Raw genomic sequence first — 12,572 nt, 5'->3', positions numbered from 1 at the left:
TTTTTTAAAGATTTTATTTATTCGACAGAGATAGAGACAGCCAGCGAGAGAGGGAACACAAGCAGGGGGAGAGGGAGAGGAAGAAGCAGGCTCACAGCATAGGAGCCTGATGTGGGGCTCGATCCCATAACGCCGGATCACGCCCTGAGCCGAAGGCAGACGCTTAACCGCTGTGCCACCCAGGCGCCCCTGAGGTAAGTAACATCTTAATGCAGTGTTTTTAAAAAGCCGGATTGGCGGAGGGCCTGGGTGGCTCAGTCGGTGAAGCATCGGGCTCTTGATTTCGGCTCAGGTCATGATCTCAGGGTCGTGGTCGCAGGGTTGTGACACCGAGCCCCGTGCCCAGCTCTGCGCTCAGCAGGGAGTCTGCTAGAGATTCTCTCTCTCCCTCCTCTCCCTTGGCCTCTTCCCGCCAAAATAAATTAGTAAATATTTTTTTTTTAAATAAAAAGTCAAATCGGCAAACTAGGGCTGGTCAGCCAGCTGCTTGTCTTTGTAATAAAGTCCGACTAGAACCGGGGCTGGAGCTAGGAGGACATGAACAAGGCAAGATCGTGCAAATGCAAGGCCAGTCCCCTCTTTTGCTTAAAACATTGATAGCTGTTTGTCATGTTTTTTGCAATCTTTTCCACTTTTTAAAATATTACATTAAATACTATTTATCTTGATGACTAGGGTTTTGGTGCCTCCTGACACCCTACATGGTGGTGAGTGCCTCACTGGCTTCACCCTGGTCCAGGGCCTAGGTGTAAGTCTGGGGGAGGGATGGAGGAGGACAACGGTTCCCAGGCTCTGGCTAGAGACAGGGCCCCTCGCCTGTGCAGGACAAGCCCTTGAAATGCATACAGAGGCTCCTGCATGCGCACGGCTGTGCCTCTGGCCACTGCTGCCCAGGCTGCGTTCCTGCGTGCTCAACCCCCCGGTCCTAGCACACGCATCCTCCCCACACACAGCTCCCACCCCGGCGCAGGCCCCAGCTCTTCCCTGAGCCGAGTCCTCCCCCTCTGGTCTGTTTCCAATCAGCTCTCTCTTGCTCTCAGTTTCATTAGGGGGCTGAGGAAACTTGGCTTCTCTCTGGAGTTCATAAAAGCTGAGCCGAGCTGGGCCTGCCGCCCTCCCGCTGCCTACACAGAGGGCCTGGGGTCCCCGCCCCCACCTTGTGGCCACCACACCCTGCCCCAGTGCAGGCTGCCTCTGGGCTCTCAGCCAGGAGGCCCTGAGGAGGAAGCCGGGAGGGTAAACCTCACTCCTCTCCATGTCCTACAGAAGGGCCCGCAAGACGGCAGGCAGGGTGGACACAGGGCAGCGTTCAGAAAAAAGTCCAGGCCTCTTTCTCCCAGAAGGGTACCCAGGGAGGGAAAAAGCAGAGAGAGCGGGGAGGGTGAGGACTCAGCTCCCACACCTTCCTGCCTGATTCCCTCAGGAATCCCCTCAGGAACGCTGAGATGTCTCCCTACCACTGCCCCGAACCAAGCACCGTCTCCTGAGACCAAAACAAGAGAGCCCCCCAAGGCAGTGGGCTTGCTCCTTTCCCTGGAGAACAACCTGGGTGCTACCAGCCCCTAGGCCTAGCTCTTCACTTTTGGAAAAGGGCAGGGAGGGCCTGAGAAGGGAGCCTGGGCTCCCCTGAGTGCTCTTGTCCGTCTGGGCCCCACACCGACCCGGGTGGATGCTGGGAAACCAGAGTCTGGGCTCAGCCGGGAGCTGGGAGAGAAGAGGTGAGAGGAGGACAGAGGGAGAAGCCTGGGCTTTCCTGCCCACAACTGGCAGGAGAAAAGGAGAGCGGGCAGGAGTGGGTGTGAGCCGTCCATCGTCAAAGGCAGGTGGCAGAGGGCCTCGGGACAGGCCCATGTTGCACAGCACGCACAAGCACACACGCACGCACGCATGCGCAGACGTGCACATGGGGAGTAGAAGCAAGTGAGAGGGTGCTTGGGAACAGGATGAGGAGGGGCTGCTGCAGAGGGAGGGCCCATTCCCGTGTCCACCCTCTGCCAGACTGAGGCCTACTCAGAGAGCTCGGGACTGTCACTCAGGGGCTGTCGCCCTAGCTCCTTCACCTGGCCAGCTGCCCCTAAGTGCTCCACCGCCTCCCACACTGCCCCCCTCCAGGCCCCCCATTTCTCACCTGGTCTGACTCCAGCAAGCACAGGCAGCGGGTGGTGAGTGAAAGCCATGCGCGGGGAGCTGCCCTGAGAGGAGAGGGCACTGCAGAAGTCCAGCTTTCCTGACTTCTTTAGAGAAGCCGGGCCTGGGGGGAGGAATCAGCAACACAGGGCAGGTTTAGCTGGGCCAGGGCGAGAGCAAGGGAAGGTGGGAAGCCAGCAACTAGCTCCTTCTCTCCTCAGCTCCCTCCCGGCTTCCCTCCCCCATCACACCCTCTTCCTGCCTCCTTTGGCCCGTTCCGGCTCAGGTTCTCAGGCCCGGTGTGCGGACGGGCCAGCTACAGGTACTCTGACCAGAGAGGAAAACGAGACCCTTGGGTATGTTGGGTAGGAGATGAGCAAGGGGGCCCACCTTGCTCCCTGATGAGCAGATAAGGATCTCATAGGGCACAGGATGAAAAGGTGGGGTGCAGGGGGTGGGGAAGGTATGCAGGAGGAGTCCTGGGGAGTCAGCTTCAGAGTGAGGGGGAACCCCAAAGAGGGCTGGGTTGAGTCTGGTCTGTGGGGCCCTGGACAGGGGAGGCTCTGGTAGGAAGAAGCCACCAGTCCTCGGGAGGGACCGCAGGGGTGATATAACACCGGATGAGAGAGTAGGGAAGGGGCTGGAGGACCTGGGTGGGCACTGGGGGCAGAGCAGGACAGGAAAGGACTCCCCTGCCAGGAAATCGGGGGGGGGCACCTGTAGGATGGGTCATTTCGGGGCTTTGCTCTGCTCCTGGTGCCAGAGACAGGGTGGCACTCAGTGGGAGACAGGGTATACAGTACACCCGTTGCAGCTCTGCCTGAAGGACCCTGACGCTGCCAACCAAGGTCATCTCTGTGGCCAGCGGGCACGATGTCCAAGTGACGCTCTGACACAGCAGGGCCCCTGCACCAGGTCTTCCAGGGGAGCTTGTCTCCTATCCTGGGCTGAGCCTGGAGGTTGTGCCCGGGCTGGAAGGGCTAAGATGGAATGGAGCAGAGCAGCAATCTTTCAGGCATAGAATCAGTCTGAGTGGGGGGGTGGGGGGGGCTGCAGTCTCAACCGAAGAGGGAAGAGGTGGGGGAAGGGCGAACTCCCAGCAGCCAGCAGAGGTGTTATCTGGCGGCAGCTGTGTGCCACCTGATAGCTGGCACGGTGAGGGGGTGGGGAGCACCCCCACCAGCTGTGCACAGCTGTCCCCATGGCCGCACAGCGCCTCCCCAGCTGTTCCCTGTCCTGCAGCTGGGCTGCTTAATTGGCGATTTGTCGCAGCACAGGGAAACAACACCACAGGAAGGGGGGGGTGGGTACGGAGGAAAAGAGGAGAAAGCAAGGGAGCTGGGGGTGCTGCAGGAGAATTATGGGGGCCGTGCGTGGCAGGACAGCTGGAAGGAGCAGAAATGGCAGGCATCAGAGCAGATAGCTGAGAAAAAAAGAGTGGGAGCCAGAGAGGGGACAGCTCCTTGGGCACAAGTTCAGGACAGAGGGACCTGGGGGCTGAGCCCCAGGAGACAGCTATGGATGTGGCTCTCAAGGCACTTGAGTCCTTAAGGGGCAGTCACTTAACTGAGGCCCTGGCTGCAGAGTCCTTCAGTGACTTTCCAACCCCTTCTCTCTCGCAGGGAAGTATCTGGGCTGTCTACCCAGGTCCCTGTTTGCCACATGAAACCCTGGGAGGGGCACCCAAAGACTCGCCGGAGAGCTGTCCCACAGAGGTGAGCTTTGCCCTGGGTCTGCAGTCTACTCCCCGGGGCCCAAGGTCTGGGGATGAGCCCTCCTCCCCTCCTCCCAGGGAGCTGAGAGTGGGCAGCCTGCGCAGACTGCCTCTGGGCTGCAGGAAAGCAGGAGGGCCTCCCCACCCTTCTGCCTTGCTTTTTCCCCAGCCCCTGCCCCAGCACATTCACTTGGCCCATCTCTGTAGAGGCGCATCTGGAAAACACCAGGCAAAGCGACATCGGGTCAGGCCTTCCTCTTCCTGCTTCAAGGGTGAAGCTCCGGTTCCCAGGCCCGACCAGAGCAGACGTGCCCCGTATATGGCCCCCACACACGGGTCTGCACTCCCTGGCTCCAAGAGACTCACACCTCAAGGACACATACAGGCTGTATGCCGCAGCCAGCCTCCTCATACACATATTGTGCATGCACACACACACAAGCGAGTGCACACACATGTACTCTCCCTCCTTTACATCTGGGTTCTCTGGGTCTGCTCATGCCCCCAGTCAAGACTGGAAGTGGTGGGTTCACCCAGAAAGGGGCGATTAGAGGGTATTAGGAGGACTGACCAGGCTTCCTTTAGACCTTTGCCCCTCCCTAGCTTTCCTGCTTAACTGGAAAATGATTCTGGTCATTCTTTATTAGGCTCCGCTCCTCTCTGTGATGCTGGGCCCTTCAGACCAGTGGTTCTCAACTCAAGATGATTCCGTTCTGCTCCCCCCATGTGGGGGGATATTCAGCAATGTCCAGGGACGTTTTTGGTCATTATACTTTGGGGAGGAGTGGGGCCTTGCTACTGGCTACTGGGTGGAAGCCAGGGCTGCTGCTCCATGCCCTACAGTGCATAGGATGGCCCACCTCAGAGAATGACGTGGCCCCAAATGTCCATGATGCCCAGACTGAGAAACTGCTTTAAACCATGAGGACCACAGAGCTGGGGCAACCTCTCCAGAGAAACAGCAAGAGAAGGAGACCACGAGAGTTCGGAGCCTGGGGCCTCTGCTTTCGTTCCACCACACTCATGGGCTCTGCTGCCCATGTAGGGACAGCCCACCTCCTCGCCTCCACTCCCTCCTTCGGCCTGGTCTGCCCTGCTCTGGAAGATCAGTAAGCAAGAAGACAGGCTGTGCCACCCATAGCAGGGGAACCAGAGGGAGGCTTGCCAGGTAAACTGAGAGGGAAGAAGAGGCTCTGGCCGACCTGCTCTGGGTTGGCCCTGCAGCGCCCATACCTGCATCCACATCGTTGGGCCACCCACTGGACTGGCTGCTGCCAGCTGCCGGGGAGCGGCCTGTACCAGGATAGAAGACATCATCGACAGGGCTCTCCATCTCACTGTCATCGATGGACTTGGGGCGCTTGGTGGTGCTGGGGAAGAGGAGAGGGGTCAGGTCGGCCAAGGGAAGACTGAGGCACAGCTACTCAAACTGAGGGAGCCTGCACTGATGACCTGTCATGTGGGGAGCACTCCCAGGCACTCTCTGCGTGCCCACCCCTGAGATTAGACTGGCCCCGGAGTCCCTCAGGGCCCAGCCCACCTGCTCCTCCTCCTTGAGCCCCTTCTCAGGCCATGATACCCTCATCCACTGAGCTGCCCAGGTCAAAGAGGGGGCAAAAGCCTCCTCCACTGCTTTCCTGGCCCCACCTTCTATTTCCCATCAGCCCCTAGGGCCAGGGCAAGTCGAGAGGCACTTGCCAGGGACAAAAATCCCAAGGGGTGCTACAAAACTCAGACATCAAGATACTATGTTATTTTATATTAAAAAACTACTAAGATGAAGCCATTATAGTATTATAATATTTTAACAAATCAAAATGAATGCCAAAAACCTCACAATGAAACAAACATTCAAGTTTTTTTTTAAAAAGCACGGGATCCCTCCCTGCCCTGAACAATTGGCCCTGACAAGGGCTGAATGTGCCCACCTCCCAAACACCTCCCAACTTCATCCCCCACTCTCACGCCACTCCCCTACCCAGCTGAGGCCCTCCTCTAATACAGCCTATACAGTCCTGCCCACACATGCTGCTGCAAGGGGCACTTTCTGGAACACAAATCCCCAGCATCTCTTGCTTCGAACCCTCCAGTGGGTTTTAAGTCTAAACACCTTCCGCGGGCCTCCAGAGCCCTCTTTGGGGGTCCCAGCAGGATGTCCATCCTTGGCTGGGATGAGGGCTGCTCTACTTGGAGCATCCACCCCATGCCTGTCTGGATTCAAATGTCACTTCTGCAAGAGAGAGGCTTTCTCAGATCCCCACTGGGAGTGCCTTCCAGGCAGAGCGGTGCCTTGTTTGGGTTTATGTCCCCAGTACCAAATGCCTAGTGACAGCACGAAGCAGGAGGCTCAGGGGGTTGGTAGCATGGTGGGCGCAGGCTGCTCTGGAGCCCACGCCCTCAACAAGGGGTGGCCTTCTAAGGAACCCAGGCGTTGGAGGTATAGCTGCCTGCGGCATCTGAGATGGCCTGGGGATGGGGGAAGGGGAGGGCTGAGGTGCTGGGCTCACCTGGTGGAAGGAGGGGAAGTGATGGACCGCCGCCCCAGGGTCACCTGGTTTATGTTGTAGTAGCTGGGACTCTCCAGGTCTGCCAGTGAGAAGTTGGGCCCTGATGCTGTCGCAACAGGAGCTGGGAAAGGGCGAGAAGGTGATAGATAAGGTTTGAGGTGTGGAAGGATTAATGGGGCCTTGTTTTATTGTCATGAGCAATCCCCAGAAGCCACCTCTTGGCTGGGGGTCTTTGGGGAAAAGCCCTTTGTTGTGATTTTTTCCTCCAAAGCAGTGGAGATTAAAGATTGGGCTCTCTGGGCACCTCTGCTCCACCTAGCCCAGTACCAGTTAGGCAGAGTATCCCAGGAAACCCGTCTGCCCCTCAGCCAAGGCCCCACCAGCAGGGGGCCACATGGGGTCCGAGTCCCACCTCCTTACACCCCAATCTGCTGAGCTCAGCCCCGGCTGGAAGAAAGAACTCACTTACTCTGTGATACTCTCACCAGCTCCGTCACATTCCAGACCCCAGAAGTCACAAAACAGTCCTGGAAACTTAAGTGCCCTGAAGAGGGGAAAGGACAAGTGAGTGAGTTAGGCAAGGCTAGGAGGGGCTGCCTGCCTTTTTCTCCGAAGCTCTCCCCACTCTTGCTTTGACTCCCTTCCTTCCAAGCCTCACGTTCCAGACACAGGCTGGCCTTCAGGGGCCCTCATGTCTACACAGAAGAGTGAGTATGCTTCAGGTGAGCCCCACCCCTTGGGATGTCAGCTGAAGTTCAGGTGAGGATCGGCTGAGTAAAGGGGAAGAAACGGAGGGAGACGGGAGGCCAGGTTGGCCAGGGGTTGGGAGGGCAGAGGAGAGGTATAGAGGCAGGGCAGGCCATTAGAGGCTAGACATGGGCCAGCGGGAATTGGGGGGAACTGACCGTTGGGCAGTGGTTTGATGTCCGCATCTCCTTGCTGGTTTGAACTATCTGATTGTCCGGATTCTGCAGGAGACACAAAGGGGAGAATGGGTCAAGATCAAAGTGCCCCCCCCACTAGCCAAGCAGCTGCCCCTCCAGCCCTGTAAACACCTTCACAGCACCCTTTCCTCGGAGGGGAGCAGCCTAGGGAGACGTGAAGAGAGGAGGAAGGAAGTCCTATGGACATTGGAGCCAGATCCTTCTCCGTGGTGGGGTATCCTGGGTACTGCAGGGTGGTTGGCGGCAGCCCTGGCCTCCACACACTAGATTCCAGTAGCACTCCAGTGTGACAACCAACACTGTCTGCAGAAGCTGCCCAATGTGCTCACCCACGGCTGAGTAGCAATGGCTGAGAATCAGGGTGAGTATGGTGCCCACGAGAGAAGCCAGTGGCCATCTCTTTGCACAGCTGGGATGAACCCAAGGGTCCCCCATCCTCCACTCAGCTCAAGCTCCCAACAGAGCAGCCCCTTCCTTCTCTCACTTCATTAATTACAGCCATTCCTGTCAGCCTGAACCACCCCCACCTCACCTTTATGCTTACAGGCAGTGCCTGGCAACACAGAGGGAGGAGGTTTGCCCTGACGCTGTCGCCCACTCTGTGCCAGCCTGTCTGGGCTGTCTCATGCCCCAGTACCACAGCTGCTCGGAGGGAGCCCCGAGACAAGGGCCCATTGTGCAGTGGGAGCTCGCAGAGGGCTGGGGCAGGGTGGAGTGTGTGTGTGAATATTTTGCGGAGCTTGGGAAAGCCCCCCCACCCTCGCCCCCCAGGTCCTCAAAGCTTTGTGTGCCAGGGGCACAATGGGGACCTCCAGAATGCCTGCCCAGGCACGACAGCTGGCGAGAGGATGGTAGAGGGGGGCCAGGGCAGGTTGTGGGGCAGGAGGAAGGCCAGGCATTTGGTAAAGAGTCGGCTGCTCACAAGGGGACAACATGGGGGTGGCATTGGAAAACTGCACCCTGGTATTGACCAAGGCTCTGCCCAACTCTTCGACCCTGCCTCCTAGGTCTCACCCACCACCCCAAGGTCAGCCTACTGGCCAGAGAGTCCACCCCTCACTGGCCTCGCAGCCACGCTGCTCACATTGGGGAGTGACCAGCAAGGAAGTTCCTAAAGAACAACGAGACGTGGGCCCAAGACATTGCAGCAAGTTGCTCTGCTGCCACTCGGCCATTCAGGAGGGATGGAAGAGTGATGGATGAGGGGGGCTGGTAAGAACAGCATCCCTCTGAGAGTGAAGGCCCAGGCTTGGGTCAAGCCAAGTTCTTGGCCGCCTGCTTTGATGTGACCAGTGGGAAAGGACAGGCTGCCTACAGGGCAATTTCAGTCCGCACTTCCCCTATTCTTTACCTTGTTCAGTTTTTTTTAAGTTCAAAAAAAAAAAAAATCCTGTCACAAATCAAGAAAATAGAAGTTTCTAAGGAAAGTGCTAATGATGGCCCCTCACCCCCTCTGGCTTGGCTTGGTGCAGCCTGCCACACCACCCTTTGTGCTCACCCCTGTGGTGTATTTAGGGATGGTGAAACCTGCCCCAGGCCACCTCTTTGCTAATGGCACTCTCTGCTCTGGAGACAATCTACAGGACTTCCTCCCATGCTCCCAGGAGGGCACCTTCTCTGTGCCACAGTGTCTTGTGGGTATGAATTTTGTCATTCTCTCGCCCTGGCCTATTCCTGGCTATCTAGGTCTGATTCAAACCTCCTTCCGGTTCAGGAAGGAGCAGATGAGGGGCTGAGGTAACGGGCGGTCCACTCTAGGACCTCGCTAACCGGGGGTGCCCCGAGCCTGCTTTGTCTGTCAGGGCTGCCCTCTCCTCCATTCAAAACTTGGGAAGGGCAGAGCCACAACCCCAGCATGTGAAGCCCTTTGAGGGGCACATGCTCCAGGCTCTGCTGCCCAAGGGCCCCTGCGACTAACCCCACCCATCCTGGGACCAACTCAGTCCCCACCAGCCTTCCAGGTCTGGGCTCGTGGAGTTGGGGAAACCACAAGAGTCCACCCAGGGGTGTGGTCTCAGGCCCCCCGAAAGGAGCCAGGTGGAGACAGAAAGCCGCGCGCATGCGCACATCCAGCCCAAGGACAGAAAGGCGAGAGAAAACCCGACAAAGAGATGGAGGTGGGCCAGCGACTACGGCAGAGACAAATGGGGCTCCAGGAGAGCGCGATAGACAGGAAATCCTTCTAAACCAGGACAGTGTCCTGAAACGTTATTGCTGTTATTACTATTAGCATGATGTAAAGGAGCAAGCGGGAGCGAGGATCCAGCGCTGGCGAGGCCCGCTGCCACGCGCCTCCAGGCGCTGCTGGCAGCCATTTTAGCCCTTGGCAGCCATCTTACAGCTGGCGGCCCAGCCAGCGTCCCCACAATGCCACCCCCGCCGGCCCCCGGCAAGCTCATCTCAGCTCCAGGACAAAAGGCAGAAACGCTGGAAATCTGGACCCAGGCTCGGAGGCTCAGGAGCCAGCCCTGCCGCAGGGGCAGCTCCAGCCAGGGCCCCACCGTCCTGCTCTAGCCGTACCCCCTTCACCCGCACCGTGGGGACCCAGCAAAAGGGGAAGGGAGGGTTAAGGCGGGGGCCCTGGCGGCACCATGGTCGGCTCAAAGGCTGCTGAAGCTCCCACAGGCCAGTCCCAGGCCCAGGGGCTCAACTAGGACCCCTGCCCTGACAGGACAGTAAGGGACATGATGGGGGCAGACCTTTGTCCACCCAGTGGACAGGCGGGGCAGGGGGCTGGCAGGAACCCATACAGCAGCTGCAGGGCCGAACAGCCACCGAGCCCTGGTGGACAGGCTTCTAGGGAGGTTGAGGAGACCACCTGCCCCCCCCCCACTCCCAGAGGTGGAAGCCAGCCGGCCAGCTTTCTTGGGCTTTTTGGGGAGCCGTGCCCTGAGGTCCAGGCCTACTCTAGACAGCCCTCTGGGATCAGAGGCTGCCCCACAGGCTAGCACACCAGGGAGCATGACACCCCAGCATCTTGACTCCCTTCCCTGCTGGGCTCCCCAGGGGAGGGGATAACCCCAGGCCTCAGGACAGACAGGAGGAAGGTCCCTTTATGACACCCCTCCCCACGCCCCGCCTCATGGCTGCTCAGCTTTTATCTGGCAGAATGGGGCTTATCAGAACCACCAGCTGAACAAACATACAAATCCACGGTTAGTGAGAAAAAACCCTCTGCCTGAACTCTTTATCTCCTGTTCACAGGCCCCACGCGCGCTGCCCCCTGCCAACAGCACAGGAGACCTGACTGCTGCACAGCGGGGTGCTCCTCTCTCCTCTGCCCCCCTTCTCCCCTCGCCTCCGACCCAGAACAGGGTGGCTCTCCCCTGGCAGTCCCTGCCGGGCAGGTTTGCATGAGTGAGTTGCTGCCACATGGGAGGCCCCCTCCAGTGTCTGCTTTCTCGCCAGGGATAATGGGCCAGCTGGTGGCCTGTGGGCCAGTGGAGGGGCAGGGACAGTGTTGGCTAGCACAAGGCAGACAGGTGCCCAGCTCCATCTTTTATCTTCCTCCCACACCCTCCCCCAGCCCAGGCTCCCGAGGCTGTCACTCTGATTCCCCAGCCTTCCAGGGCCACATCCCCTAGAAGCCTTTCTAGCCTCAGCTCTCTTCAGCCTGGTTGCCAGAGCGGTGGGGACCCTAACTGCACACCCCCAGTTCAGGGCCACCCTAAGGTCAGCAAAGCAACCCTAACCCCCCCTGCCTGCACCCTTCTCCAGAGACTACTGCTGCCTTCCCACCCTAGAGACCGGAGATGGCAAAGAGCAGCCAGGGGCACCGCTACCTCCCTTTGGCCCTGATACAACTCACCCTTTCCCTTTCTCCTGGCCCTCACGACCAGAGAGCATCTTCCCTGGTTTTAAGCTTCCTTTCATGAGGCCCATTGAATATAGCCTCCTAAAAACAGTCTAGCTGCTGTGTCCGATGCCTGGGCTTGATGGCCTGGGTAGACAGGCATCAGGGTCCCTGAGCCTGGGCCAGGTTTGGAGATAGAATTTCAGACCCCACAGCTTATTCTCCATGCTGCTGGTGGTTCGGCCGGCTCATGTCACCCGCAGGATATGCTCTCCTGACTGCCCTCTGCGTGGGACCTGGGCTACTCATGTGACCCACACCTCAAAGGCAGAGGCCACCTCCTCGTAGTGCCTGAGGGCCCTTGCCACTACGGAGGCTTCCAGAAGGGAGGACTATGCAGGGACAGGTGACGGATCTGGACTCTGCCTCAACACGGCTCCTGGGTCTGGGGCTACTCCCTATTCATCTGCACACATGTCATCAGTCACCCCCCCTGCATCGATGGCCTGTGGCCTTCTGCAGTACCCAGACCCGGGCCAAGCTCAGCCAATATTTGGCAGTGTAGGCCCCGCTTCCTTAGGTCCCTCCATATCCCCTGGAACAGCCACAAAGCTCCCCCGCCCTCCCCAGTACTGCCTTTCTCAACCCTGCACCAGCTCCTCCTTCTCAGCCCTTGAAAGCCCCTCTACTGGCTTTATTGAGCTCTTTACCTTTCCCTTTGGAATCCCATCTCTGGTCTCATTTTTCTCTCTTGGCTCCACACTCCTCTCCCTGTCCTTCCTTCTCCTTCACTTTCTCTTTCTCCAGCTTTCTTTCCTCTCCCGACCTTGCCTGTTTCTGTGTGTGTGTGTGTGTGTCCAGAAGGGCTCTGCCTCTTCATTGGAGCTCTGGAGGGGAAGCTCCAGCAGCCAGGAAGAGCCCAGTGTTGCACATGAACCCCCGTTGACAGCATGTTATAGATATGTACGTGTATTTCCAGTCACAGACGGGCAGATATTTATGGCTCCCGCTAGGTAAAGGAGGAATTCCTGCTTGCTGCAGGGAACACTCTGCCTCGGCTCCCACCCGAACCGAAACAAACTCTGTGAAAGGGGCCACATGTAACTTGCTGGCCAGCTGCCTCCACGCGCATCACTGACAGAGTGAGTTCTTAGGTGGCCAAGAGGAGCGGAAAGACCCAGCTCAACCACACCCACAAGTGCATACACCCGGGCAAGCACAGTCAAACGTGCACGCACTTGGACATACCACAAGCAATTTCCTGCCGTCCCATAGGGGCAGAATGAGATGATGCGTTCAGAACTGTGGTCCCACTGTGCACAGCACACTCAGTGCTTAGCACTGGGCCAGAGAGAAACCCGCCTCTAGATCTGCCAGACCACTGACCTCTGGGGCTGGAGAGGACAGCCCCCAGAGTTCTCAATTTGCTTGCCCTTCCCCAGGCTCTCTCCAGGTCTGAGGTTCCAGAAGCAGGGCAGGGGTGTGCT

At 58.4% G+C, this 12,572-nt stretch overlaps 1 protein-coding gene across 7 annotated transcripts in view; it reads right to left on the bottom strand.

The window, feature by feature from the left end:
• NFIX (nuclear factor I X) overlaps positions 1–12,572 on the bottom strand; it is a 97,170-nt gene that overhangs the window by 12,724 nt on the left and 71,874 nt on the right. For 5 of the 7 annotated variants that reach the window (XM_034657863.1, XM_034657864.1, XM_034657861.1 and 2 more), the window contains 5 exons: positions 7,254–7,316; positions 6,818–6,892; positions 6,349–6,469; positions 5,075–5,211; positions 2,129–2,251 (listed from right to left, as the gene is read on the bottom strand). In XM_034657863.1, coding sequence (XP_034513754.1) covers positions 2,129–2,251; positions 5,075–5,211; positions 6,349–6,469; positions 6,818–6,892; positions 7,254–7,316 — 519 coding nt within the window. The remainder of the gene's footprint in view (positions 1–2,128; positions 2,252–5,074; positions 5,212–6,348; positions 6,470–6,817; positions 6,893–7,253; positions 7,317–12,572) is intronic. The other 2 variants (XM_034657860.1, XM_034657865.1) reach the window with 1 other exon arrangement.

The sequence above is a fragment of the Ailuropoda melanoleuca genome, chromosome 4 (assembly GCF_002007445.2).
Source record: "Ailuropoda melanoleuca isolate Jingjing chromosome 4, ASM200744v2, whole genome shotgun sequence".
NCBI classification, from domain to species: Eukaryota; Metazoa; Chordata; class Mammalia; order Carnivora; family Ursidae; genus Ailuropoda; species Ailuropoda melanoleuca.
The sequence above is the reverse complement of the archived record's forward strand: the minus strand, read 5'-3'. Positions and strand labels throughout refer to the sequence as shown.